The sequence below is a fragment of the Carcharhinus amblyrhynchos genome, chromosome 1 (genome assembly GCF_965287045.1).
Source record: "Carcharhinus amblyrhynchos chromosome 1, sCarAmb.v2.hapA, whole genome shotgun sequence".
Lineage (NCBI taxonomy): Eukaryota > Metazoa > Chordata > Chondrichthyes > Carcharhiniformes > Carcharhinidae > Carcharhinus > Carcharhinus amblyrhynchos.
In genome coordinates this window covers 49,646,882-49,673,985 of record NC_137324.1, presented here as the reverse complement: position 1 = coordinate 49,673,985, position 27,104 = coordinate 49,646,882, and the positions used below count along the sequence as shown (strand labels likewise).

The following is a 27,104-nucleotide window of genomic DNA, read 5'->3' as shown; positions in this document are numbered from 1 at the left end:
TTTCAGAAGGCATTTGATACGGTGCCGCACAAGAGGTTGCTTCAGAAGGTTAGGGGGCATGGAGTTGGGGATAAGGTGTTAGCGTGGATAGAGGATTGGTTGTCTAATAGGAGGCAGAAAGTTGGTATCAATGGGTGCTATTCTGATTGGCAGTTGGTGACTAGTGGAGTGCCCCAGGGATCAGTGCTGGGGCCTCAACTATTTACCATTTATATAGACGATCTGGAGGAGGGGGCTGAGTGTGGGGTGTCGAAATTTGCTGATGACATGAAGATAAGTGGAAAAGCAAATTGTGCGAAGGGTGTGGAAAGTCTACAGAGGGATCTGGATAGGCTAAGCGAGTGGGCGAGGACCTGGCAGATGGAGTACAATGTTAGCAAGTGTGAGGTTATCCACTTTGGCAGGAATAATAGTAGGAGGGATTACTATTTAAAGGGCGAAAAGCTGCAGCATGCTACGGTGCAGAGGGACCTGGGGGTCCTTGTGCATGAGTCGCAAAAACCCAGCCTGCAGGTGTAGCAGGTGATCAGGAAGGCAAATGGGATGCTGGCCTTTATAGCAAGGGGGATTGAATATAAAAGCAGGGAAGTCTTGCTGCAACTGTACAGGGCGCTGGTGAGGCCGCAGCTGGAGTACTGTGTGCAGTTTTGGTCGCCGCACTTGCGCAAGGATATTTTGGCCTTGGAGGAAGTGCAGAGGAGGTTCACTAGGCTGATACTGGAGATGAGGGGGTTGGACTATGAAGAGAGGCTGAATAGACTGGGTTTGTACTCGTTGGAGTTTAGAAGAATGAGGAGGGGATCTTATAGAGACATATAAGTTAATGAAGGGGATGGATAGGGTAGAGGTAGAGAGATTCTTCCTGCTCAGAAAGGACAGCAGGACTAGAGGGCACAGCCTCAAGATAAGAAGAGGGGGGGAGCAGTTTAGAACGGAGTTGAGGAGGAACTTCTTCACTCAAAGGGTGGTGAATCTCTGGAATTCTCTGCCCGTTGATGTGGTGGAGGCTACCTCGCTAAATATATTTAAGAATATATTTATATTAATGAAGGCCAGTACACCATATGGCTTCTTAACCACATCCTCCACCTGCAAGGCCAATTTAAGAGTCCTATGGACCCGGACCCAAGGTCCTTCTGCTCCTCAACACTGCTAAGACTCCTACCCTCGATATTGTACTTCTTCATCCCATTGGTCCTGTCAAAATGGACCACTACACATTTATCCGCGTTGAAGTCCATCTGCCACTTGTCTGCCTAGTCTTGCATCCTATCTATGTCACACTGCAACTTGTGACATCCCTGCAGACTATCCACAACACCACCAACCTTTGTATCGTCGACGAACTTATTAACCCATCCCTCCACGTCCTCATCCAGGTCATTTATGAAAACGACAAACAGCAAGGGTGCTAGAACAGATCCCTGGGGCACTCCACTGGTGACCGACCACCATGCAGAAAATGTCCCATCCACAACCGTTCTCTGCCTTCTGCAGGCAAGCCAGTTCTGGATCCACAAGGCCAAAGCCCCTTGGATCCCATGCCCTCTCACCTTCTCAAGAAGTCTTGCGTGGGGGACCTTATCAAACACCTTGCTGAAGTCCATGTAAACCACATCCACCGCTCTTCCTTCGTCAATGTGCTCAGTCACATTTTCAAAGAACTCAACTAGGCTTGTAAGGCACGACCTGCCCTTGACAAAGCCGTGTTGACTATTTCTGATCATTCTAAACTTCTCCAAATGCTCATAAATCCTGTCCCTCAGAATCTTCTCCATCAATTTACCAACCACTGAGGTCAGACTTACCAGTCGGTAATTTCCCAGGCTATCTCTGTTCCCTTTCTTGAAAATAGAAACCACATCCACAATCCTCCGGAACCTCTCCCGTCTCCATCGACGACGCAAAGATCATTGCCAGGGGCTCAGCAATCACTTCCCTCACCTCCCACAGTATCCAACCCACCAAGGACTTCTCATGCCTCCTCCTAGCTCTCATAAGCCTTTTCTTTAACTATTCCTAGCTACCTTGTAACACTCAAGCGACCCAACTGAACCTTGCTTTTTCATCCTTACATATGCTTCCTTTTTCCTCTTAACAAGACATTCAACCTCCTTTGTGAACCATGGTTCCCTCACTTGGCCATTTCCTCCCTGTCTGCCAGGGACATACCTATCAAGGACATGCAGTATTTGTTCCTTGAAAAAGCTCCATTTTTCATTTGTGCCCATATCTGATAGTTTCTTTCCCTGTCTTATGCTCCCTAATTCTTGCCTAATTGCATCATAATTACCCTTGCCCTGTCGTGTGACCCTATCCCCTTCCATTGCAATAATGAAGGACACCGAATTGTGGTCACTATCTCCAAAGTGCTCTCCCACAAACAAATCTAACACTTGGCCCGGTTCATTACCCAGTACCACGGCCAATGTGGCCCCACCTCTTGTCGGCTTATCCACATATTGAGTCAGGAAACTCTCCTGCACACACTGTACAAAAAGTGTCCCATCCGAACTATTTGACCTATAAAGGTTCCAATCAATATTTGGAAAGTTAAAGTCACCTGTGACCTCCACACCTATCCATAATCTGCTGTGCCATTTCTTCCTCCACACCTCTATTACTATTTGGGGGTCTATAGAAAACTCCTAACAACATGACCAATCCTTTCCTATTTCTAACTTCAGCCCGTATTACCTCAGTAGGCAGATTGCCCTCGAAGTGCCTTTCAGCAGCCATTAGACTATCCTTGATTAACAATGCTACTCTTCTGCCTCTTTTACCACCTTCCCTACTCTTTCTGAAACATCTATACCCCGGAACTGCCAAAAACCATTCCTGTCCCTGTTCTAACCATGTCTCCGTAATGGCCACAACATCATAGTCCCAAGTACCAATCCACACTCCAAGTTCACCTACCTTAGTAGTGGTTCACTCCAGCAGAGTTTAGAGCCAGCGGGATTTACTCCAGTTCTTATGCGAATTTGATACTTAAAATTTATTTGGGAGAATCGCCCCATGGTTTTACGTGAGTCCAGAATTAGAAGCTTCATTGTGTACTTCTTCAGAGGTTTGCAGGGTGATCGATTTTTTTCCGGAAGTGAGGAGTTCCGTGAATTAAGACATTGAGTGATTAATTAGTCTTAAAGGCATTGATACAGGAGTTCTGATTTTCTAGTCGTATGTGATGTAGATGAGAGTCAGGCAATTTACCTGGACAGAGCATACATTCTGCTGCTACCTGTTGGGTGATTAAATAGTAGACTACCAGGGTTCAGTTCCACATGGCAATATTTCAGGTTCTAACAGCTGGGGGGATATCATGCAACACAGTACTTCTCCTGGGCTTCGAGCAACGGATGTATTCTTCTAGTTTTGGAATCTTGAGATCTTTAATAGAGGGAGTCATGATCCCTTTTGTCCATTGCAGATATACTGGGCCCAATTTTACCATCAAATTGCCCCCGATTTCAAGCGTGAAAACTTGGTAAAGTCAAGCAATCTGCACCCGCCCCTGCATCAGTTCCCCTTTACTAAGGCTTGAAAATGGCTGCCCTTGGGACCATGCCCAAAACGGGCATGACATCAATTCAAATGCATTTCTATTTGGTATGACAAATGGTGGTGTTTTAATTTTTCTTTCTAGGTGAGTGTTCCAAAGCCAGTGTGTGGAGTGGACAGGTGAAATCCTTAATCTAGCTCCTTGGTTGCTCCAAAAGCCAATTAAAATTCAAATTGAATCCAATTTGTGGTCCCCACAGGCATTGATAGTTAATAACTTCAGTAGTTTCTAACTTGTCTCCTATCTGACTTTACACTTTGAGACTTTATTGCAAGATCTTCCATTTAACCCCTTATACTAGCATTCTTTCTTCAGGTGATATGGGATTGCTACTCGGCACCTTTTTAAATGTTCATAAGAGCTGTAAAAAAAAAATTCTGAGTGTAAAAAAACTTGCATTTTCTTCAAGAAATGTGTTGCACTTGGAATTTTTTTATTGTAGCTTCTGTACGATGAAGTAGTTATGCTGCCAAAAAGTATAGTAAAAAGTCTGACAACACCAGGTTTTAGTCCAACCGATTTATTTGATAGTAAACGCACAAGCTTTCGAGGTTTCAAATTGAACAGCAGGTTAGGTGTAAAGATTTGCATTCTAATCAGTAATCTCTAAACTGTCTATGCTTTATATGCTCTGTCTGAGGCCAGAACTCTTCATTCACCTGACGAAGAGGGAAACCTCGAAAGCTTGTGCGTTTACTATCAAATAAATCGGTTGGACTAAAACCTGGTGTTGTCAGACTTTTTACTGTGTTTACCCCAGTCCAACGCCGGCATATCCACATCATGGCCAAAAAGTAGTTCATAATTGTTGCCTTAATTCTAAGCAAATGGCATGGATTGTGTGGTGTTTTCATTTGTTCCCACTTGAAAATCTGCTTCAGTAACATGGGCAAGTTTTGTGCCACCAGTATTTACACCTGTGTTTATTTAAAGGTAATATTAATTAATTCTACTTTCACTCAGTATCAGAATGTTCTTGTTCATCAGCAGCATGGGCATACTGAAGAGATGTTGAATGTAAAAGGAAAAGAATTGGAGTTTTTTCCTTCTCTTGATGGAACTTGAGATATGTGCCAATCGTACAAAAAGCATCCTTTATGCTCCTTCTTTTGATTTTGTGGCCATAACACTTGAGAGTTATTGCAGTCATTTAAAATGCAGCAAGAGAAAAATATAGCATCCGTTATGTGAAGATATTTAAGAGTATGAGTTATTTACTTCTGAACCTTTTTTGCTCATCACAAAAAGTCTTCATAAAATTAATGTTTTGTTACGCTTCTCAGGGTGAATCTCTTGCAAGGATACGTTCCTGTAGTGTGACAGATGGTGTTGGAGAACATCCTCAAGCACCAATGGTAAATAATTTAAGTAACTTCTACTTTATCTCCTGTCTATCTTAATAGTTTTCACTTTGAGACTTTATTGCAAGGCCTTGCTTTGGAAACTGTTTATCCTCCGATGCTTAACATTCTTTCTTCGCCTGATAAGGGATTGCTACAAGGCATCTGTAATGCTTGGAAAAGCAGTAAAAGGTTTCTGTATATAAAAATTTAATTTTCCTTCTAAAATAATTGTTGTACTTGAGTCACTGTAATTGTATGAAACTCTGAACCTGTTGGCACTCTGGAGACAAGTGAAGATATGAAACAAAGAAAGAATGACAAAAAAGAGAGACAATACTGGAATAAATGGGTAAGTGGAAAATAGAACACAGGGACATAAATTAGTTAGCAGATGCAACAAATCTGTCTCATGGAAATTTCTAGGCTTCAGGGTTGGGTAAGAGTTGAAAAGGGAAAGATGAATACAGCACTGTAGTTGGATCACAAACTATAGAAGTGCAGATGAAGAAATAGGTTTTTTAAAAGACGGAAAAGAAGAACAAGGGCATGTGCAAATATATTTTTGAAATAGTTCCTACATTGGGACAAGAAATATGTAAATTGTAGCATATTCATTACGTAAACAGAACAGATATTCCATGAGCAGAGGCCATGCATTAACCAACAGAAAAATGTACACGTCCTTAAAGTAAAACTGACCCACTGAAATTGTAAATCCGTCACGGTCAGATTTTGTGGTGGAACTGTCAGTAAAGGGCGTAATCTCTGCTGCATTTTCCACTTTCCATTTTGCATTGTTCCCCTGACAGTGGGTCAAAAGCAGGTCTCAACGTCACACCATGTCATACCAGAGGCTGCACTATGAGGACTTACACAATGGTGCTCCTACAGTTGTGGCCAAATGGGTGCTCTCTCTTTCCCTCAACTGCAGGTAGGTATGGGAGCTTTATGGAGGAGGGGGAGGATTGGGGGTGGGGGGGCGGGGGGAGGCAGGGTGTTGATCCTGGAGTGTTCACTGCCCTGTTCATACTGGGCAGCCACCTCTATGCATCTAACATGCTCCCTACGTTGTGAGTGTGCCCACTCTAAATTTGGCGTATAATTCCTGAGGTATTGTCCCTAAAACTTGTGGACAAGTAGCTATTCCTTGCTTAATCTGGCCTCCAGGAAAAGTACATCGATTCTATCTCCATTCCAACCCCTAAAACGCTGCCCATTAACCTCATGACAAACTTACTTGCATGCCTTACAAGCATTTCCAAATTAATGTGTGATATTAAAATCAATAAAATTATACCTGTATTTTCAGACTGTCTTAAAAATAGGAATATGTTCTTCGGCTAGACTTTTGAAACTGCTATTGGGTGACTTTTTGAGGTGAGGGCAAGGAGAAAGATATTGCCCAGTTAACTTTTGTTATTCCAGTGTGTAAATAATCTTACTTCAATGTTTTTAAAGAAATGGGATATTTTGATTTTCTAGAGCTTTAAAAAAGGTTCTGTATCACTATAACACAATGGCCTTGAACATGTGTGTGAGGGTAGAAGTCTTGAACGTACTTTGGCTAAAAGATGGAGCACCTTTGGGTAAATTTTACTACTTTCAAGGCAACAGGTGAAATTCCAATGGTATCTTGGTTGTGGAGATTACATTTTCAACATGTTGCAGAATGTTGGTGATTAGAAAAGCATGACTTATAATGATACCAAATGCAAATTGCATGATTTGTGAGTTCTGTCATTACGTATTAACATAACAAAACAAAACCATGTTTTTTCCTGAATGTTAACTTTTAATTTCCTGAGGGATGTCACTGCCACAGGAATATTTTTCTTAAACTGTCCTGGATTCTACCATTTCGCCTCTTGTTTCAGCAAATTCAACATTTGGGTTGCTTCAGCTTAACTACTTTGCAGAGGAAGAACTTCTCATGTTGCATTTTTGGGTCTCTTGAGCATTTTAAAGTGAAAACTAGACACAATTAACATTGGGTTTAACATTTTGGTCGGCATGGACCAGTTTGGGCTGAAGAGCCTGTCTCCATGCCGTTGATGTTATCATTCTATGATCCTAACAAGATTGTGGGATGTTTGATGCTCCTACAACATGTTTTTAAAATTGCCAATAATCTTGCTATCTACACGTTTTTAAAGACAATTCCTGACAGGGAAACTCTCATCAGATATCTTCCATTGAGCTTTTTTGCCATTCAAAACTACTACTTTTAGAGATCAGTAAAACCAAATTCAGTGCAGTCCTTTTTCCATGTCTAGGAAGAAAATGTAAACGTCAATTAAATATTTAAAATATATTTTTATTACAATTTTTCCATTGTTACAAAGAATACGACATGCCCTGAAAACTGGTACAATACAACATAACCATTTTTCCATATACATGGCAAAATGGTGCACATCTTGCGACAGCATATTAAAGGCAGTGGTATATAGCTTATGAAAAACCTTACAAGAGCAGGTCAGACATTATGGAACCTAATATACGTATGAGGTAGGTGACCCATCTTTTTCGGAATGCATCTGATTTGGATCAGAATATACAAGTTAAGAATTCCATTAGAATTTTGTGCCAATTCTGAACTAAAGGAGATTTATAGCTAATTCAAGAGCAGAGGATATTCTTCTGTGCTGCAAATGTTGAGATATTATACTGCCTTGTCTCATTAGTGCCAATTATCTTTCTATGTGGGAGCCCCAGAATTAAAAATAGTCAAATTCTAAGGCCACGTCAAACATCTTCTCAAGCTCTAAGTATGCTAGACCAGTCAGATTTAATTTTAACATGGGACCAAACACAATGTGTGTAGTCTCCCCTGACTACTTTGCACTTTTGGCACAGGATATGGTAGGGTTAATCCTGTGATAAGCTTGGTGTAATATGCAGACAGTGTAATATTTTAAACTGAGTATCCTTCATTCTATTACAGACTGAGATTCTGTTGGCATTTTCCCATACATCACCCCAAGTCTCCTCATCAGTATTCATTGTAAAATCTTTTTCCCAAGATCAGAGTCACTAGCATATTCACACAGGATCTAGAGCATAAAGTGTCATGAAACTTGTTGATTGATTACTTATGTTCTGCGATTATCAGGATTTTGTCCATCAGGGCAACATTGGCATAAGGATGCAGAGATGTCTCATTAAGGATGAAGTCTCTGAGTTGTAGATAGGTGTATCTTGGGATATAAAATTGTTGACTTGGTTGCTCCAAAGATAACAAGGATGCACCACTAAACGTATCATCTAGCCTACAAAGACCTCTATCCCTCCAGGTATCAAATCCATGATCCACTAGATGTGGCAGGAAATCTGGATTGCCCTGAATGAGGGAGAGAGAGCAGAAGTTAAATTAGATCCTCCCCTCCAGCTCACAGACCGTGCTTTTCACCATAAGTATTAATGATTATCAGATTTTTACACTTGTCAACCTTGAAATCAATGAGAAACAATAGGGCCTGTAAGGAGTACACAGACGGGCCAACCTCAATGTTAAGGTAATGGAGGAAGTGTCCCCGCTAACCCACTCTCATATTAATCTAAGTTGAGAGGCTAACCGATATATTTTAATATTTGGCACCTCCAACAGCCCCCCACCCCACACCCCTTTGGCTGGGAAGCTGCAGTTTGGCCAATTTTAAGACCCAGCTATGACAAAAGGTCATCTGGACTTGAAATGTCAGCTTTTTTTCTCTCCTTACAGATACTGCCATCTTTGCAATAGCTATTGAGCCCCTAGCAAAGGCAATTGGATATGACCCGCTATTTTGTGAGCCATTCAGTAGAGGAAAATAACATAGTTATGCTATTTTGTGAGCCATTCAGTAGAGGAAAATAACATAGTTATGCTATACGTGAATGGAGCATTTTGTCTTTTGGCCAATGTTAAGTAAGGTTTCTTTTGGTTCCGTAATAAATGAACTGACCACCCCATTAATTTCTTTTAGGACCTCAGCATGAAGCAAGATTGACAGCATCTGTAATGGATATGACAACCTAGGCAGCACATTCATTTTAAACAGTGTTATCCTGTCCAGCCACGAGATCAGTAAGGATATATATGCAATTTGATGGGTGCAGAGAAGGGGGAAGTTTGCCCTGTACACAAAAATATCAAATACTCCTATGAAGGACCATCTAAAACAGAAATAAGCGAGGGGAGGGTGTGGGTGGTCTTTATCTAAGCCTTCCCAGAAGCACAGCCTTAGACTTCATAAAATTGATCTTATAGCTTGAGAAAAGGCTGAACGTACTCAAAACATGAATAATAGTGGGTGTAGGAATGTCTGGCTTAGATACAAATAACAGCACATAAAGCATAACCTTATGTTGCTTTCCTCTACTGAATGGCCCACAAAAATATCCAATTGCCTCTGTTGGAGGATCAATAGCTATTGCAAACAATAATGGGGATAAAGGGCAGTCCTTTTCTAACTCTACCAACTAAATCATCCTTGAAATTTGGACTCTCAGATTTCTTAGATATGTTCTGAATCATTGTTTTAACCTTGATGCTAAGTGAAAAGTTTCCTTAAGAATGCATTTTCATTGTTCAAAAGCAGAATGTATGTAACATGATTGCCTCTCAACCAAAATGTTGCAAACATAGGAAATAGCCTAATGCATGGAATAATGCCCAAGATGGTTCAGTGATGTCCTTTCAGGAAGAAGAGGACCTGCTGCTCTTGCCTGGTCTGGCTTACATGTGACTCCAGAACCAGAACAATGTGGTTGATTCTTAACTGCCTTCTGAAATGGCCCAGCAGGCCACTTTGTTCCAGGACAATTCGGAATTGGAAAACGATTCTGGCCCAGCCAGTGATGCCTACATCCCACCAATGAGTAAAAGAAAATCGCAAAGTATTTGTCAGTAGTATTGGTATTTGGTAATCTTCTGACAGAAAGCTCAACCTTGTTTGCCAAACCAGTATGTTGGTTTTAAAATGGGGCCTTAGCACATCTGCACTAACTTCTTTTTTAGACCATACCTATTTTTCATTCCTAGATGAAAACAAAGTCAAACAGATGAGAAAGACTTGGAAGGGAGGAGAGCCGGTAATAATTTTTGCAAAGGCATAATGAAGAAATCATTCTTCCTTGTAACAATTCAAGCCTCAAGTACCCTCTGTATCACATCTCTGGCTTTCGCTGGCCAACTTCTCACCTGACACCCCCTCTGTGGAATCACAACACCATGATGTATAGCATGGCCCCACTGCTCAGTTCCAAGCTTCTCAACTGGAGCTCAGGCAGCTTGTGATGTTGACAACAACTCCCCAAGCAAACATTCTAAGTGATGCATCACCTTGCTCATCTTGCCTTCAGTCACCTAGGTCCCACTTGATGCCACTTGTATTTACTCATTTACTACTTTATTTGCAAGGCTATTAGATAATCGTATGTTCTTAACTAGAAGACTACATAGTAACTGTGTGAATTTGTAAATACGTGTTTTGTTTTGAAAGGAAGAAATTTTATACCTTCTCAATCAACATAGAACATAGAACATTACAGCGCAGAACAGGCCCTTCGGCCCACGATGTTGCGCCGACCAGTTACAAAAACAATGACCCACTAGCCTATACCAATCCCTTTTCGTCCATAAACCTATCCAGAGATCTCTTAAACGCCCCCAAACTAGACGCATTTACAACTGCAGCAGGCAGGGCATTCCAATCCCTCACCACCCGCTGGGTAAAGAACCTACCCCTGCAATCCGTCCTGTAGCTACCCCCCCTTAATTTAAAGCCATGCCCCCTCGTGCTAGCTTTCTCCATCCGAGGAAAAAGGCTATCACTATCCACCCTATCTAAACCTCTAATCATCTTATATGTTTCAATAAGATCCCCTCTTAGCCGCCTTCTTTCCAACGAAAACAACCCTAGATCCCTCAGTCTCTCCTCATAGGACCTCCCCACCATACCAGGCAACATCCTAGTAAACCTCCTCTGCACCCTCTCCAACGCCTCCACATCCTTCTTGTAATGCGGGGACCAGAACTGCACACAGTACTCCAAGTGCGGCCGCACCAGAGTAGTGTACAGTTGCAACATTACACTGCGACTCCTAAATTCAATCCCCCTACCAATAAACGCCAAGACACCGTACGCCTTCTTGACAACCTTATCTACTTGATTCCCAACTTTCAGGGATCTATGTACACACACACCTAGATCCCTCTGTTCATCCACACTATTCAAAGTCCTCCCGTTAGCCCTATACTCGACACATCTGTTGCTCCTACCAAAGTGAATTACCTCACACTTCTCCGCATTAAATTCCATCCGCCACCTCTCGGCCCAGCTCTGCAACCTATCTAAGTCTCCCTGCAGACTATGACACCCTTCCTCACAATCTACCACACCTCCAACTTTGGTGTCATCAGCAAATTTACTAATCCACCCAACTATACCCTCATCCAGATCATTAATAAAAATTACAAACAACAGTGGCCCCAAAACAGATCCCTGAGGCACACCACTCGTAACTGCACTCCATGATGAATATTTACCATCCACCACCACCCTCTGTCTCCTATCTGATAGCCAATTCCTGATCCAACTTCCTAGATTACCCACAATCCCATACATCTGCATTTTCTGCAGAAGCCTACCATGGTGAACCTTATCGAACGCCTTACTAAAATCCATGTATACCACGTCAACTGCCTTACCCCCATCCACCTCTTTGGTCACCTTCTCAAAAAACTCAATAAGGTTAGTAAGGCACGACCTACCCGCTACAAAACCATGCTGACTATTTCTAATCAATTCATTACACTCCAAATAACTATAAGTCCTATCCCTAATAATTTTTTCTAAAACCTTGCCCACAACAGAAGTAAGACTCACCGGTCTATAATTCCCGGCAAAGTCTCTGTTCCCCTTCTTAAACAATGGGACAACATTCGCTATCCTCCAATCCTCCGGGACTACACCAGAGACCAATGACGACCTGAAGATCTGAGCCAGAGGCTCTGCAATCACCTCTCTAGCCTCCCAGAGAATCCTAGGGTAGATCCCATCCGGACCAGGGGACTTATCTATTTTCAGCCCCTCAAGAATTTCCAGCACATCCTCTTTATCAACCGTAATACTGTCTATTTTACACCCCTGCAACCCAATGTCCTCCTCAGCTATATTCATGTCCCCCTGCGTGAACACCGAAGAGAAATATTGGTTCAATACTTCTCCAATCTCCTCCGGTTCCACACACAACTTCCCCCTGCTGTCTGTAACTGGCCCTAATCTTGCCCTGACCAACCTTCTGTTCTTGACATACCTATAGAACGCCTTAGGATTCTCCTTAATCCTATCAGCCAAAGTCTTCTCATGTCCTCTTTTAGCCCTTCTCAACTCACTCTTCAACTCCCTCCTAGCCAATCTAAAGCTTTCTAGTGCACTATCTGAGCCCTCCAATCTCATCCGAACATAAGCCTCCTTTTTCTTTTTAACCATCGACTCAACTCTTTTAGTGCACCACGGTTCCCTAGATCTACCAAATCCACCATGCCTGACAGGGACATACCTATCAAGGACTCGCAGTAGCTGCTCCTTGAAAAAACTCCACATTTCAGACGTTCCCAGTCCCTGTAATCCCCTAATCCAATCCATGCTTCCTAATTCACTCCTGATAGCCTCATAATCGCCCTTACCCCAGCTAAAATTGCTGACCCGAGGTTCATGCCTATCTCTTCCCATCACTAAGGTGAACGTAACCGAATTGTGGTCACTATCACCAAAATGCACACCAACTTCCAAGTCTAGAACCTGGTCTGGCTCATTTCCCAGCACCAAATCCAATATAGCCTCACCTCTAGTTGGCCTGTCTACATACTGAGACAAAAAACCTTCCTATCCTATACTATAGATGAGACGTAACTGAGGTCGTGCTTGCCCCCTCAGATGAGTGTTGAACTTCCCATTTTACATATCTCTCAATGAACAAACACCATGATAACAGGTTATTTGGTCATTACGTCGTTGCTGTTTATGGAAACTTGCTCTGTGTTTCTTTAGAAATGCAAAATAAAGCACTTTGGAATTTTCTGAGATTATTGAAGGTACTGTATAAATGCAAGTTTGTTCTTTATTCCCAATTATGTACTTTTTGTTTTGATTTATGCCCAATGCATGGCAAGAATCACTGTAAAATATCAGGGTTAAGAATTGTTTAATAGACAGAAAACAGAGGATGGGAATAGTCTCAGGATGGCAGACTGTTACTAATGGGGTAGCAATGGATAGTCAGAAGCTTTTTCCCAGGGTGGAAGAGTCAATTACTAGGGACATAAGTTTAAGGTGCAAGGGGCAAGATTTAAAGGAGATGTACAGGGCAGGTTTTTTAGAGGGATGTGAATGCCTGGAACTTGTTGCCAGAGGAGGTAGTGGAAGCAGATATGATAGTGACTTTGAAGGGGAGTCTTGACAAATACATGAATAGGATGGGAACAGAGGGATATGGATCCCGGAAGGGTTGGAGATTTTAGTTCAAGTGAGCAGCATGGTCAGTGCAAGCTTGGAGGGCTGAAGGACCTGTTCCTGTGCTGTAATTTTTTTGTTTTTGGGCACCACAAAGATCACTGCTTGTAATTGATTGCTTTGTAAATGATTTGGATGTGGGATCAAGCGTAACATTTCCAATTATGCTCATAACACAGAACTAGATGGGAATGTAAGCTGTGAGGAGGATGCAACAAGGTTTCAAGCCAGGCTAAATGATGAGTAAGAGCAGTTGTAATACAATGGAAATAAGTGTGTCATTAACCACTATGGCAGAAAAAACAGAAAGGCAGTTTATTTCCTAAATGGAGAGAGGTTTAAAAGTGTCGATGTCCAAAGGGACCTGGGTGCCTTTGTTCATGAATCACCTAAAGCTCTCATTCATGTGCAGTAAGCAATTAGGAAGTTAAATTTTGGCCTTCGTTGAAAGAGGATTTGAGCACAGGAGTAAAGATGCCTTGCTGCAGTTGTATATAGCCTTGGTGAGATTGCATCTTGAATATTGTGTACAGTTTTGGTCCCCTTATCTAAGAAAGGATAGACTTGCCATAGATAGTGTGCAATGGAGACTAATCCCTAGGATGGTGGGATTGTTTTATGTGATAACTGCAACAAACCCATTAGCAGTTGAACTTACTGCCTAAGCAACTTGCTTCCTACCACTAAATTGTTGGACCATAAAATATAATGATACAGAAAGGATTGAAAATGAAATACACAGCTGTCTGTCCATTTTATTCAACAAAAACAAAAATGTGTTATTCGATCTTTAACTCTGTGGATGTTTCGCTGAAATGCAAGTGCAACCTTAAAAATCTATAGTACTTTTAGCATGAAGGTAACATTAGAAAATCTTAATCCTCGTGAACGTGCATATAATTTGAAGACGGGTTTCTATTTTGTAAGGCAAAGGGAAGTGAATTGAATTGGTTCGTCACTGAGTTAGGAAGGTTTATAAAATTTATGGCAGAATTTACTACTTCGGTATTTTTATACTGACATGATTGATGATGATTCTTCTCTGTAATGTATCTGACAATTTGGAAAACTTTTTCTAGCTGTTTTAGAAATTGTTGATATGCCTTTCAAGAATTTACCAAAGTAGTAAATTGCAAACGGTGGTTAATACTGCATGAAAAGTTTGGCCAGTATTACTTTTCTTCTCATTTGCACCAGAAAAGGGGAAAAAAGTATTTATTTTCATTTGCATGAACCAAATTGTGGCTTTGGACTCTACATGACTGATATTGGACCAGGTGCCGTTGCTCAAATTTCAATTGCTCAGGTATTTTTGTGGCGTGCCATTCGATGGCACACAATACGAGTGTTTTTTTTTCAAGAAAGGCTGGTTGGAAAATTTCCGTGGGATGAATTGCAAAGTTTGGACCACCGAGCTGTAATTCTAAAGTACAGATGTTGTGTTCTGGTTTCTTCCTTTCCTTCAATATTAAAAAATAATTTCTGATTTTTATACATTTTTAAATTTTTCACTCTTCAAAATCATTTCTTAATTTTTGTTCCTGAATTCATCCTTTTGTTGTGCTTCAGAGTTTTATTCGGTGAAGTATAAAAAACAATTATGATTTATCAGCAGGCCCTCCAATCGCGACGAACTCGTTCTTCAACTGTTACTGGCAGTGAACAATCAAATGACCTGACGGTAATTCATTCAGCATCAACAAATAGCAATTCTTAATTCCGTTTTGTTACTAAATAATAACTCGGTTAAAGAATTTCACTGTCTGGACCACTTCTGCAAATCCATTAGCTGCAAAGGATTATGATCATTCTTTTTGTTTTTCTTGTTTTACATTTCCATTATTTGCACCTGTCATCACGATGATTGGTTTTAAAGGTTACTGAGTCAAAGCTCTAAAGTGAGCTGAATTACAATGAGTGACATTTAGGATGAATCAATAGCTTGGGACTGTGCAACTCACTGGCTTCTCCAAACCAGTAATCTTGTTTTCAAATCTACACTGCCATAAATGACTCTTTGAACAAAACTGGCCCAAATAGGAATTGAAAAGCAAAAAGGTTTGATCATAATATTGTATAGTTAAGTTTAAGAAAGTTCTCTAATAGTCAGAGGCTCTTGAGATATGTGTATTAAATTTTTAAAGGCGTGAACCGGATGTGATTATGTAAATTAACAAATACGAGAGGCACCAGTGCAGCTTCATTTGCCGTAAAATGTGATTATAATGCAATTCCGGTGGAGTTCATTTGCACTCTATCAATTATTAAAAGCTAGAAAGAAGGGCATACATGGGGCAGGAATGGAAAACTAAGTCTGGGAATCTCTATAGATGATGACCATGTTCAAAGTAATTCCTCAATTACGCACATGAGAGTTTTTAAGGGCCTATTTAACAGAAATGTGACCGATGAAGAGCTAGCACCTTTAGATTGTAAATCTGTATATGTTACCTTTCTTCTTCCCATTTATCTTTACAAATAATGCTGACCAATGTTAACATCAAAGTCTAGAAGAGAGATCCACTCACCCTTATTTTACACTTTGATGTAGAATCTAATAGTGGGCAGTCAGATACTCTCAATGTATTATTGGCATTTGATATTTACATGCAAGTATTTTTTCACTTGCTGCAGTATCCGTCCATTATTAATAATCCTAGTTCAGTGGTATCCATTTGTAAACTGCTGTTTAATTTTGAATCAAAATTTAAGGATGAAAGTATGTTTGAGAGGTTGGTACTCAGAACTTGCATTTAACCCTTTGTTTGGCAGCAAGTATCTTTGCTCTTGGCTATTTTTGAGATCCCAAACATTGGAGATGGGGAAGGAGATTCAGCTGATGGCTATCAAAAATCTTTGTAATGTAATAAATGTCTACTGCTCAAGTGAAAGCGCTGCCAAAATCTCAAATCTTTCCTCAAAACACAAGTGTTCAATCTTTAGGATCATTCTGATGAAACAACATTGATGTTCTCTATGACTTGAATGCCCTGTCAATAGTGGAAGTGATTAACCTGGCATCCACACTCTTAAATTGTTGCTCCATCAGTCTTTTGCATGAATTCTTTATTCCTTTTTCCCTCTTGTACTCCATGCCCTCATTTATAAATTTCTAGATTCTATAGGTTTTAATTTGGGGAGTTATAGCTCCTTCAACAGCACCATCCAAACCACAACTTGTACCACCCAAAAGGATCAAGGTAGCAGATGCATGGGAACATCGCCATCTGCAAGTTCCCCTCCAAGTCACCTACTATCCTGACTTGGGAATATATCACCATTCCTTCATCATTGGCAGGTCAAAATCCTGGAATGCCCTCCCTAATAGTACTATGGGTGTATCTTCACCACATGGACTGTAGCAGTTCATGAAGGCGGCTCACCACCACCTTTGAAACTGCAACCAGGAATGGACAACAAATGCTGGCCTTACCAGTGGAGTCCTCTTCCTCCTGTGTTGGAATGATACAAATCAAGTTTTACTTCCACAAAATTATACATTTGCACCATTGTGTTCTCATATTAAGTGTATTTATTTATGCATCAGTTGTCACTGTAGTTCTGTTGTTAGCACTCTTGCATCTGTGTCCAAAGGTTGTGGACTTAACTTCTACTCTAGGACTGAAGTACAAAAATCAAGGTTAACGCAACAATGTAGTAATGAGGGAGCAATGCACTGTTGGAGGTGCCAATACTTCAAACTGATATCCTATTTGCCTTTGTGGGTGGGCATAAAGGATCCCATGACACTTGTAGAAACAAAGGGGAGTTACCTCCGATGTCTTGGCTAATATTTATCCCCTTCAATCAACATCACAGCAATGGAACTGTGAAGTAATAGCTTTTAGTAAAAACGTGGAGCTATACCTTTTTCTTTGAAAGGTGTCAAGCAGTATCTTTTTGTAGGAAGAACAAGAAAAAATAAAATAAAAGATACAATTCCAGAAGAGGTACAGGAGCAGGTGTGTCTGGGGATATATTTAGAACATAGAACATAGAGAAACTACAGCACAAACAGGCCCTTTGGCCCACAAGTTGCGCCAAACATATCTCTACCTACTAGGCTTACCTATAACCCTCTATCTTATTAAGTCCCATGTACTCATCCAGAAGTCTCTTAAAAGACCCTATCAAATCCGCTTCCACCACCACCACCGGCAGCTGATTCCATGCAACCACCACCCTCTGAATGAAAAACTTACCCCTGACATCTCCTCTGTACCTACTCCCCAGCACCCTAAACCTGTGTCCTCTTGTGGCAGCCATTTCAGCCCTGGGAAAAAGCTTCTGAGAATCCACTCGATCAATACCTCTCATCATCTTATACACCTCTATCAGGTCACCTCTCATCCTTCATCTCTCTAAGGAGAAAAGACCGAGCTCCTTCAACCTATCCTCAACGCGTGCCACCCAATCCAGGCAACGTCCTTGTAAATCTCCTCTGCACCCATTCAATGGCTTCCACATCCTTCCTGTAATAAGACCAGAACTGAGCACAGTACTCCAAGTGGGGTCTGACCAGGGTTTTGTACAGCTGCAGCATTATCTCCCGACTCCTAAACTCAATTCTTCGATTGATGAAGGCCGGTACACCATACGCCGCCTTAACCACATCCTCTACCTGCGAAGCTGCTTTGAGAGTCCTATGAAACCAGACCCCAAGATCCTTCTGATCTTCCACACTGCCAAGAGTCTTACCCTTAATATTATATTCCTTCATCCCATTTGACCTGCCAAAATGAAGCACCACACACTTATCCAGTTTGAAGTCCATCTGCCACTTCTCTGCCCAGTCTTGCATCCTATCTATGTCTTGTTGCAACTTCTAACATCCCTCCAAACTATCCACAACACCTCCATCCTTCGCGTCATTGGCAAACTTACCGTCCCATCCCTCCACTTCCCTCATCCAGGTCATTTATAAAAATCACAAACAGCAAGGGTCCCAGAACAGGTCCCTGGGGCACTCCACTGGTGAAGTGTATTTGTACATACTATTTCTGGTAGCAGAGTAGTTAGAGAAAGAGGTTAATAAACATATTGTCTCCCAGGCTCTCTAAATCAGAGTATTGGGTACAAAAGCAGAGAAATTATGGTGAACCTTTTATAAAACAGTGATTCATTCATTCCCAGCTGAAGTATTGTATCCAGTTCTGGCCACCACTCTTTATGACAGATGTGAAGGTATTCAAGAGGGTTAAGAAAATATTTGAGAGTGATTCCATGAATTGATTGATGAAGCTGGGGTTGTTCTCCTTTAGAGAAAAAAAAGCAAAGTTGAGAGGAGAGCACTATTGATGACAAAATGGTCTGATCAAAGTAGATTGGGGGGTGGGGGTGCAATTATTCCCATTGATGGAAGGGTGCGAAGTGGAGGACACAGATTTAAGGCAATTAACAAAAGAAGCAATTGCGACATGAGGAAAATAGTTTTTTTTTAACGCAGGAGCATGGTTAACATCTGGAATTCAGAATGCAGTGGAAGCAGATACATTTGAGGCTTTAAGAAGAGAAAAACGTAACAAGGTTACTGTGGAAAGAGTGGGGTATGGAACTTGCTGAGTTACTCTTGCAGAGAGTCATCATAGATACTAGAAGCCCAATGGTTTCCTTTGGCATCATAACCATCTTATGAATCTGTAATTAAGTATAACCTGGACACTAATAACCTGTCCTCCTCCTGAGAGTTTGTGCCCCTATATTTATATGATGTCAACATTTTTTAGGTTATTTTTAAAAAAGATACTTCTATAAATGATGCCATTAAGATACCTAGTTGATTAATGATCTGAAATAAACCTGAAATTAGTGAGATGGATAGAATTTTATTCATGGACAGCTGTATTCATCTATGCTACTAAACATGGTGATGTGTCTCAATTTCCTTCTGTAGCTATGTTTTCTGATTTATTATTCTTATTCATAGATAACTTGGTACAGTGTTTTAAATGCAGCTTCTCCAGCAATGATGGTGTGAAGTTTAAGTTCTAGTCAGAGCATGAATAGGGAAAATAGGCTGTGGGTAGCGATCCTTTTTGATGTCAGTGAAGTTTAATTTCAGGTTTGTAGACTTTGTTAACTTTCTGTCCTTCAGCTGCACCTGGCCAGCAGTTCTGAAAGCATTCCTAACACTTCTCTTACACTTCTAAACAGGACAATGACAAAATCTTCTCTAACACTTCTCTCTTTCTGACAAATTGCATCCAACTTGTCTATCTCCTTCATAACCTTTCTTTAATTAGTCTATTTATAAGTTGCTGTATTTCTGAACTTTTCTATTCCTAACTGTGTTCTCATTTTATTAAAATCACAATTTAATACCCTGTGTGCCATTCTCACTCATTCTTTCCTAGGTGCTCAAGGCTGTGGAACCCCTTACCACCTTAAGTCTTCATCTGATCATAGAATTTATATACTTTTTAAAATGTCAGTTTTAACAACATCCAATCGCTTACTCGATTTTTTGCAACTTTTCACCTCCTGTTTTCAACATTGTTAGTTCCAGTGCAATAAGGCCTTAATCCTTCAAAAATGTTTTTATGTTAATTAAAACATACTGAAACATAAAATCACGGGTTACCGAGAAACTGTTTATAATGACACTTCTAATTGTTGTAAGGGGAGATTTGACACAGGTGCTCAAAAGTAAATGAGATCTCGATGACAGAAACTGTTTCTATTGGCAGAAGGCCTGGTAGTCAGAGGATGCAAATTTAAGATAATTAGCCAAAGAAAATCAAGAGGGGAAAAGAGGAAAAAATGTTTTTACTAGGCCATAAGTTGTGATTTGGAGTGCACAATCTGAAAAAGTGATGGAAGCAGATTCATTGGTAACTTTCAAAAGGAAAATTGGAAAAAAGCTTGAAACAGTAAAGTGAGGCTAAGTTGGATAGCTGTTTCAAGGAGCTAGCAAAAGACACTTTTTTTTCCACGCTGTATGCTTCTACAATTATACTGTGCCTGTCGAGATGGATGTGAAAGATCCAATGCTCCAAGATCCAAAAACAGTTGGCCATTCTGGTGTGACCAACCGCCCCCCTCCCCCAGTCAAAATAGATTAACTGATCCATTTATTTGTTGTTTGAGATTTTGCAAATAGGCTGCTGTGTGACTGCACTCCAAACAGCAATTAATTAGTTGTGGAATGCAAATGATCAATTTTTTTCCTTTTAATATTGGCAACAGTGAAAGAATAATGAGATTGTTTGGTAAATGGGTTTAGCGTTGTGAATTTGGAGTATTACGTGAACAGATCTCAGACAGATATTGCAATTGAGCTGACGCAAACTCCCTATTAAAATCCACAATTTAGGTGGCTAGTACAGTTTGCCACGGTGAATTTTAAATTAACTGAAGTATGTTAAAATGTCACTTTTGCAGTCACTTTAGAAATGAAGCGATTGACAATATTGTTCTGGCTAATCATGATCTGAAGATTAATTGTAATTTTAAACTCTGTTATCAAGGGAGATAACAAAAACTTGAAATATGGAATAAAAATTTGATTCTGCATGGCAGGTTGGTAAACTTTGAATTTTGACGCATGAAATGAAGCACAGCAGATCTTCACATCTGTACTGTCTCTCTGAAAGAGCCATCCATTTAGTCCTTTCCACCTCTTTGTCAATGTTCTTTCATTCTTTTCTTGTATTTTTGAAACATTTAGTAATTTCCAGTGTGAAAGTTATTATTAGAAAGAAGATGTTGACATGTCCAAAGATGTGTATGTTAGGTGGGTTGGCCATGCTAAATTGCCCCTTAGTGTCCAAAGATGAACAAGTTAGGTGGATTAGCCATGGTAAATACAGGGTTACAGGGATAGGGCTTTGGGGGAAGAGTGGGGGAGTGCCTGGGTCAGATGCTCTTTTGGAGAGTTGGTGCAGACTCGATGGGCTGAATGGTCTCCTTCTGCATTGTAGGAATTCTATGGTTCTATCAAGTGTAATCTTTCATCAGATTTGGTGTATTCAGGAAGTAGAACCTCTTGCATACTAATGTAAGAATAAATTAGTGCAAGCCCTGAGAAACAGAAAGAGTTGAGTTTAAATGATTATGCTGGAGAGTTTAAGTATATTATTTTCATGAAGGGTCAGGTAGCCTGGTGACTGATTTTTCAGGCTATCATCTCATCAGAAATTTTCTTAGGATTCATGAAGAGATGCTTGTGTCCTTTGGTTTTGGGTTATGTAAAATGCTATCGGTTGGCTCTTCATTGAGCTCTAATAGTTAAGCATATAACCTCATATCTTGACTGGAACGCTAACAAATTTAATCATCTTGCACAAGCAGTCACCAGCAGCCTACATGCTCACAACACCTGGCTTGCCACCAGGATGGGAAGAGCGGAAAGATGCAAAGGGGCGTTCCTATTATGTAAACCATAACAACAGAACTACTACTTGGACTCGCCCAATTGTACAGGTACGAAGACTGTCCTACCACTCTGCAGAGCAAGACAACATTGAGATAACAGACCTTTTGATTTTTTTTCCAGAGCTTCTTTGCTGGTTCAGTGGAACTTGTGCTGCTTTCTCTGTGCAAATTAATTTTTTAATTTGGAGTACTGCAAGTCATGCCTAGAAGAAAATGTGTTTAAACAGTTGTCCTACATGCATAGAATGATGGCACAAATTAGCATATTGACACTGCAGAACTCTGCAAATAAAGCCACTGCTTTGCAACCCAAGTATAACTACATAATTTGGTTAAAAAAAACTGAAAACTGTATTTTTTCATAATAAGATCATTTTATTGTGTTAGATTAAGATATGACATATCAATCCTTTCAAACAGAAAATCTTGTATCCTTTAATATTCCTGATTTATTTTGTTGGTTTAAACCATTGTATATTGTGCATGTTGCCTAATCGGTAACTGCTGCTAATTGAGGAATAATCGATGTAGAATTTAATTTTTCGTTCACAATTGCAGTTGTGAAAAATGCAAGTAAAACACTAATAAATCTAAAAAAAACAATTGGAATGGAGCCTTCAGATGTTCCTTCTGTTGTTGAATGGACTTCTCAAGTAATTTTGCGTTTGTTGGGTGTGGCAACTCAGTAAAATAATATGCTGCCAAGTGCAAATGTTCCATGAAACTTGCAAAAGAAAACAATTGCCAGATTCACAATACAGAACTACTTGCAAAATTAATCTTGAGACTTGCCAGAACAATTTGGTATTTTAGGTTGCAAGCATGTTTTTAAAACAAGGAAATCGGCACAGAAGTGCATAACTAGCTCACTACAAAATATAATTTTCTTCCATGCCTCCAATGTATAAAATGGTCTTCCATATTCAATTAAGGCGTCAAATTTTCTCACCAAAATTTTGACTGGAGTTTGTTCAGTTTCTCCGAGTTAAAATACTGGAACACGCTATCAAACAGAATTGTGGACGCACTTGCGTCGCATGAACAGCAGCAATAATAGGGACAACTGGAGGTGGGCAATAAATAACCATCTGCCCAACAAATCCGTCATCCCCATGAATTTTGTTCAGAAGTCAAAGGCAATCAACGTAACAGCGACAGCATGTGCAAAATGGAGGAGTGCAAAACAACTGAAATCTCAGCTTTTGGCTTTTTTTTTAACCGCAGTGTGTGAGCCAGAAATTTATTCAAACAGAAGTATTTTGTTCCATTTAAAACTTTGTGTTTTGCAATTCAGAAACCAGGTTTGTGTGGAATTTGAAAGCTTAAGTTAATGGCATTTATGCTATTTTAACCTAAGCAATGCAGGCCTTCCGGAGCCAATTACTAATTTATTCTTCTTCATACTATCAGCATGCAGATGATGGTGCACCAGGTCCAGCAGCCAGCAACAGCCTTTTAAGCGAGCCTCAGATAAGGCGGCCTCGCAGTCTCAGCTCACCCACTGTAACCTTATCAACCCCAATAGAGGTGAGAGTTGAGCGTCTTCCACTCCCTACAAGACTCTCAATCACCTTAACATTTCATTCTTTCCTTCCTTCCGTCACTGCCTATTTTCTTCAGCCAGTGCAACCTTTCATTCAGCTGTTTATCTTGGCTAATCCGCTTACTATTCCTTAGCTGTAATGATGATATCTTCCTTCCTTTGTAAAACAAACAGCTCTTGCATGTCCTGTCTCTCATAATGAAAGCTTTTCTGATTTTTATTTTTTAAAAACTCGTGCACATTTCACTCTGAAAATTATCTATACATTGATTAACTATTTTATCAAATGTCTACTTAATAAAGCTATTGCCATATGAGCGTCCTCATGTTGTGATTATATATAATTGTTTATTATTTGTAGTTTAGCTGTTGGATTGCAGGTATCAAACATGATCACTGAACATGTATGTTTTCAGACAGTCATTATTGCTTTATCTTGAACACTGATGTCTATTTAAATATAAATTGAAACTTTTTTTCTTATTATGATGTAAGTAGATCAGTGCAGCACCATGATATACAAGACGTCTTGAGAGTGCATTTACTTGAGTTAGAAACTCATAGATTATTGAATGACTGTTTTACTGGGAAATTGTTTCCTGCATAATACAGCTATTAAGTTATAACCTCTTGGTATTGAACTGGGATCTATTAACCACAAATGAAATTATTGTGTTTTCCCATGTGCATATTGACATTATATAGGTGGAGTAGATTTAATCTTTTGTCTTTCTTGATGAACTTGTACTTATGTCTAATTTTCTTCTAAAATCACATAGCCAACCTGCTTGTGCTAACACCGCCATTTCTTTGAAAGAATATCTAATTATAGTCAACAAAGATCAGACTAGTCTATGTAAAGTATTAAATGTTAGCAGAGCGGTCCACTAGTTATGCTTCGGGACCAACAACCCATAGGTTTTGAGTTTGACAATTTATGAAATTGAATTTAATAAATATGATAATTTTGTGCCTGACACCAAAAAGAAATGTAACCCAATCCAATCCAAAAAGGATTTGATACAGTGCTGCATGACAGACATGTGAGCAAGGTTATAACTCATGGGCTAGATGGGACAGTGGAAACCTGGATATGGAATTATCTAAGCAACAGGAAACAAGTGGATGTTTTTCATGATGGAAGGGCATTTGTAGTGCTGCTCCCTCGGTGTTGGGACCCTTACTTTTCCCAATATGGCCTAGACCTTGATGCAGAGGGCACAATTTCAAAGTTTTGCAGATTATACAAAACTTGGAAGCATTGTGAACTAAGGAGGGTAATACAGAACTTCAAAAGGACAAAGACAAGTTGTTGGAATTTTCTTTGTTCTTTTGCTCCTTGGAAGGGTAGGGGGTTTCAGTTCAGTCAGGCAACATGGTCGGTGCGGTCTTGGAGGGCCGAAGGGCCTGTTCTTGTGCTGTAATTTTCTTTATTCTTTGTTTGAATTGGTGGACAGATGAAGCTCAATGCAGAGAAACGTGAAGTGACTCATTTTGATAAGGACAATGTGAAAAGCCGATATAAAATAAAGGGAACAACTCTGAAGAGCAGAGGGGCCAAGTTGTATGTGTGCATAAGTCATTCCAAGTGTCAGGACAGGTCGAGAGAAATTAACAAAGAAAACAATATCCAGGGCTTTATTTATATGGCATAGGGTTGAGGAGCAAGAAGATTATATTGAATTTGCATTGGATCCTAGTTTGGCATAACTGGAGTGTTACATCCATTTCTGAGTGCTGTGCTTTAGAAGGGATGTAAAGGCATCAGGGAGGGTACGGAAAAGATTCATGAGAATGGTCCATGGTGTCTGAAACTTCAGTTCTAAAGACAGATTGGCGATGTTTCCTGCAGAGAATAAAATGTGCTTAGAAGAGATTAGATATAGGTGTTGGGGTCTGGACAGAGTAGATCAGGAGACTCTAATCCCACTCATGAAAGGATTGAGAATGAGAGGGCACAGATTTAAACTAATGAGTAAAGAAAGCAAAAGTGAAATGAGGGAAGACCTTTCCATGTAGCAAATCATTAAGGAATGCAGTTCTTGAGCATGTACTGAAAGCAACTACATTTGTTACCAGAAAAGAGAGAATGTGTAGGGTTTACAGGGAGAAGGCAGGGAAAAATATTCAGCAAATTGCTCAATGGAAAGCATATCCAGACACTATGGACTGCTCCAAAACAGTTCTGTGATACTGAAATCAAATATCAAAAATGCTTAACAAAAACTAATTTCACTTCCCCCGTAACCATCATCAGTTTATCATTTGAATCACCTTTGAAGTAATAGAATGCGATGCATTGTTTTGTTTGAAGCTCTGCTCCTTTTGTAAAAACTTGGATTGCCATTCGCCGGAGGCGCATCCTCTGGTTCCACTGCTGCCAATAGGATTGCACCCCACTCCACTGGGAAATCCACGGCAGGGGTGCACCAGCAGCAGGACCAGAAGATCCCGCTGGTATGAATAGCCAGAAAATCCTGGTCTTAGAATATGAGAGCTGGGAGGGTATGCTAGAATTGTATTGAATATTAGTTAAATCACAGCTAGAGTAACGCTTGCAGTTCTGGACACCTCATTACAGAAAGAATGTGATCACGTTAGAGAAGACACACAGAAACCTGATGAGAATGTTGCCAGAGATGTATCATTTTAGATGTGAAGAAAGAATAGGCTGGGTTTGTTTTCTTTGGAACACAGGAGACTGAGGGAAGATTTAACTGATATGCATAAAGGGCCAAGATACAGCGCATAGGAAAGACCCATTACCTTACCAGAGTTTTCAGTAACTAGAGTTTACTGACTTATAGCAACTAGTAGAGGAACTAACCATGTGGGGAGGTTCTCCGGGTGGGTGGTTGGGCAGGTTTGGTACTCAAGGTGGGATTTTTCAGCATCTGAATGCAGCAGTTGATAACTTTAAACAGCTCCCTCAGAACTTGGGCTGCATTTCTCACTTTGCACAGTCCAAAGAACATCAGGAGTTTTTTGGAGGGGCAGAAATCCTCATCACATTTAAGAAATACTTGGATATACACTTCAGTTGTTGTAATTGAAGAGGCTCATGATCAGGAACAAGAAAGAGAGACTAATTTGAATAGATATCTTTAGTGTAGTCAGGAAATGATGGACTGAAAGCCTTCCTTCTCTTGTGAATTTATGATTCTAATTTGGAGATGAGTTGTGACCCCTTTGAGAATACCTGCAGGATATCAAACTTTATAGCAGTCATATTGGACAAACTGACAAACGGTGCAGTTGGGCACTTTGTGACTCAAGTAATTAAGCTTCATGGCTTTTAACATTGTTCACGGTTTGGCAAGCCACTGCTTGAGATTGATCAAATAACAACGCCAAGCGATGTGGATTCACTATAGTGTATAATTGGGAATAGTCACTGGGATATCTTGTTACTTGGAAATCTTTCACCAGGTAGCGTACTCAAAGTTAAGTATTTAGACTTTGTCATCAAATCATCTGCGGCATAAGAACATAAGAACATAAGAAATAGGAGCAGGAGTAGGCCTCCTGAAGATTTATAATGGGATAGATGAATGAAGCAAAGAGTAAAGTTACACCTGCCTTGGATTTTTTTATAGAACTTCATCCTAACTGGAGTTTATCTTGCATGTTGATGGCGGTGTAGCGATAATATTACTGCGTTCATAATCCTAAAGATCTGGCTAATGCTTTGAGACACAAGTTCAAATCCCACTATGGCCACTTGTGGAATTCAAATTCAAACCATAAAATCTGTAACTGAAAATTAGTCTTAGTAATGATGACCA

At 40.2% G+C, this 27,104-nt stretch overlaps 1 protein-coding gene and 1 long non-coding RNA gene across 10 annotated transcripts in view; one reads left to right on the top strand and one right to left on the bottom strand.

The window, feature by feature from the left end:
- Positions 1-27,104, top strand: part of nedd4l (NEDD4 like E3 ubiquitin protein ligase) — a 427,841-nt gene that overhangs the window by 350,079 nt on the left and 50,658 nt on the right. For 5 of the 9 annotated variants that reach the window (XM_080181786.1, XM_080181803.1, XM_080181750.1 and 2 more), the window contains 4 exons: positions 4,846-4,917; positions 15,016-15,084; positions 21,690-21,824; positions 23,187-23,303. In XM_080181786.1, coding sequence (XP_080037912.1) covers positions 4,846-4,917; positions 15,016-15,084; positions 21,690-21,824; positions 23,187-23,303 — 393 coding nt within the window. The remainder of the gene's footprint in view (positions 1-4,845; positions 4,918-15,015; positions 15,085-21,689; positions 21,825-23,186; positions 23,304-27,104) is intronic. The other 4 variants (XM_080181795.1, XM_080181758.1, XM_080181776.1 and 1 more) reach the window with 2 other exon arrangements.
- Positions 7,240-27,104, bottom strand: part of LOC145337216 (uncharacterized) — a 58,850-nt gene continuing 38,985 nt past the window's right edge. The window contains exon 3 of the long non-coding RNA XR_013885335.1: positions 7,240-8,245. This is a non-coding gene — a long non-coding RNA (uncharacterized LOC145337216). The remainder of the gene's footprint in view (positions 8,246-27,104) is intronic.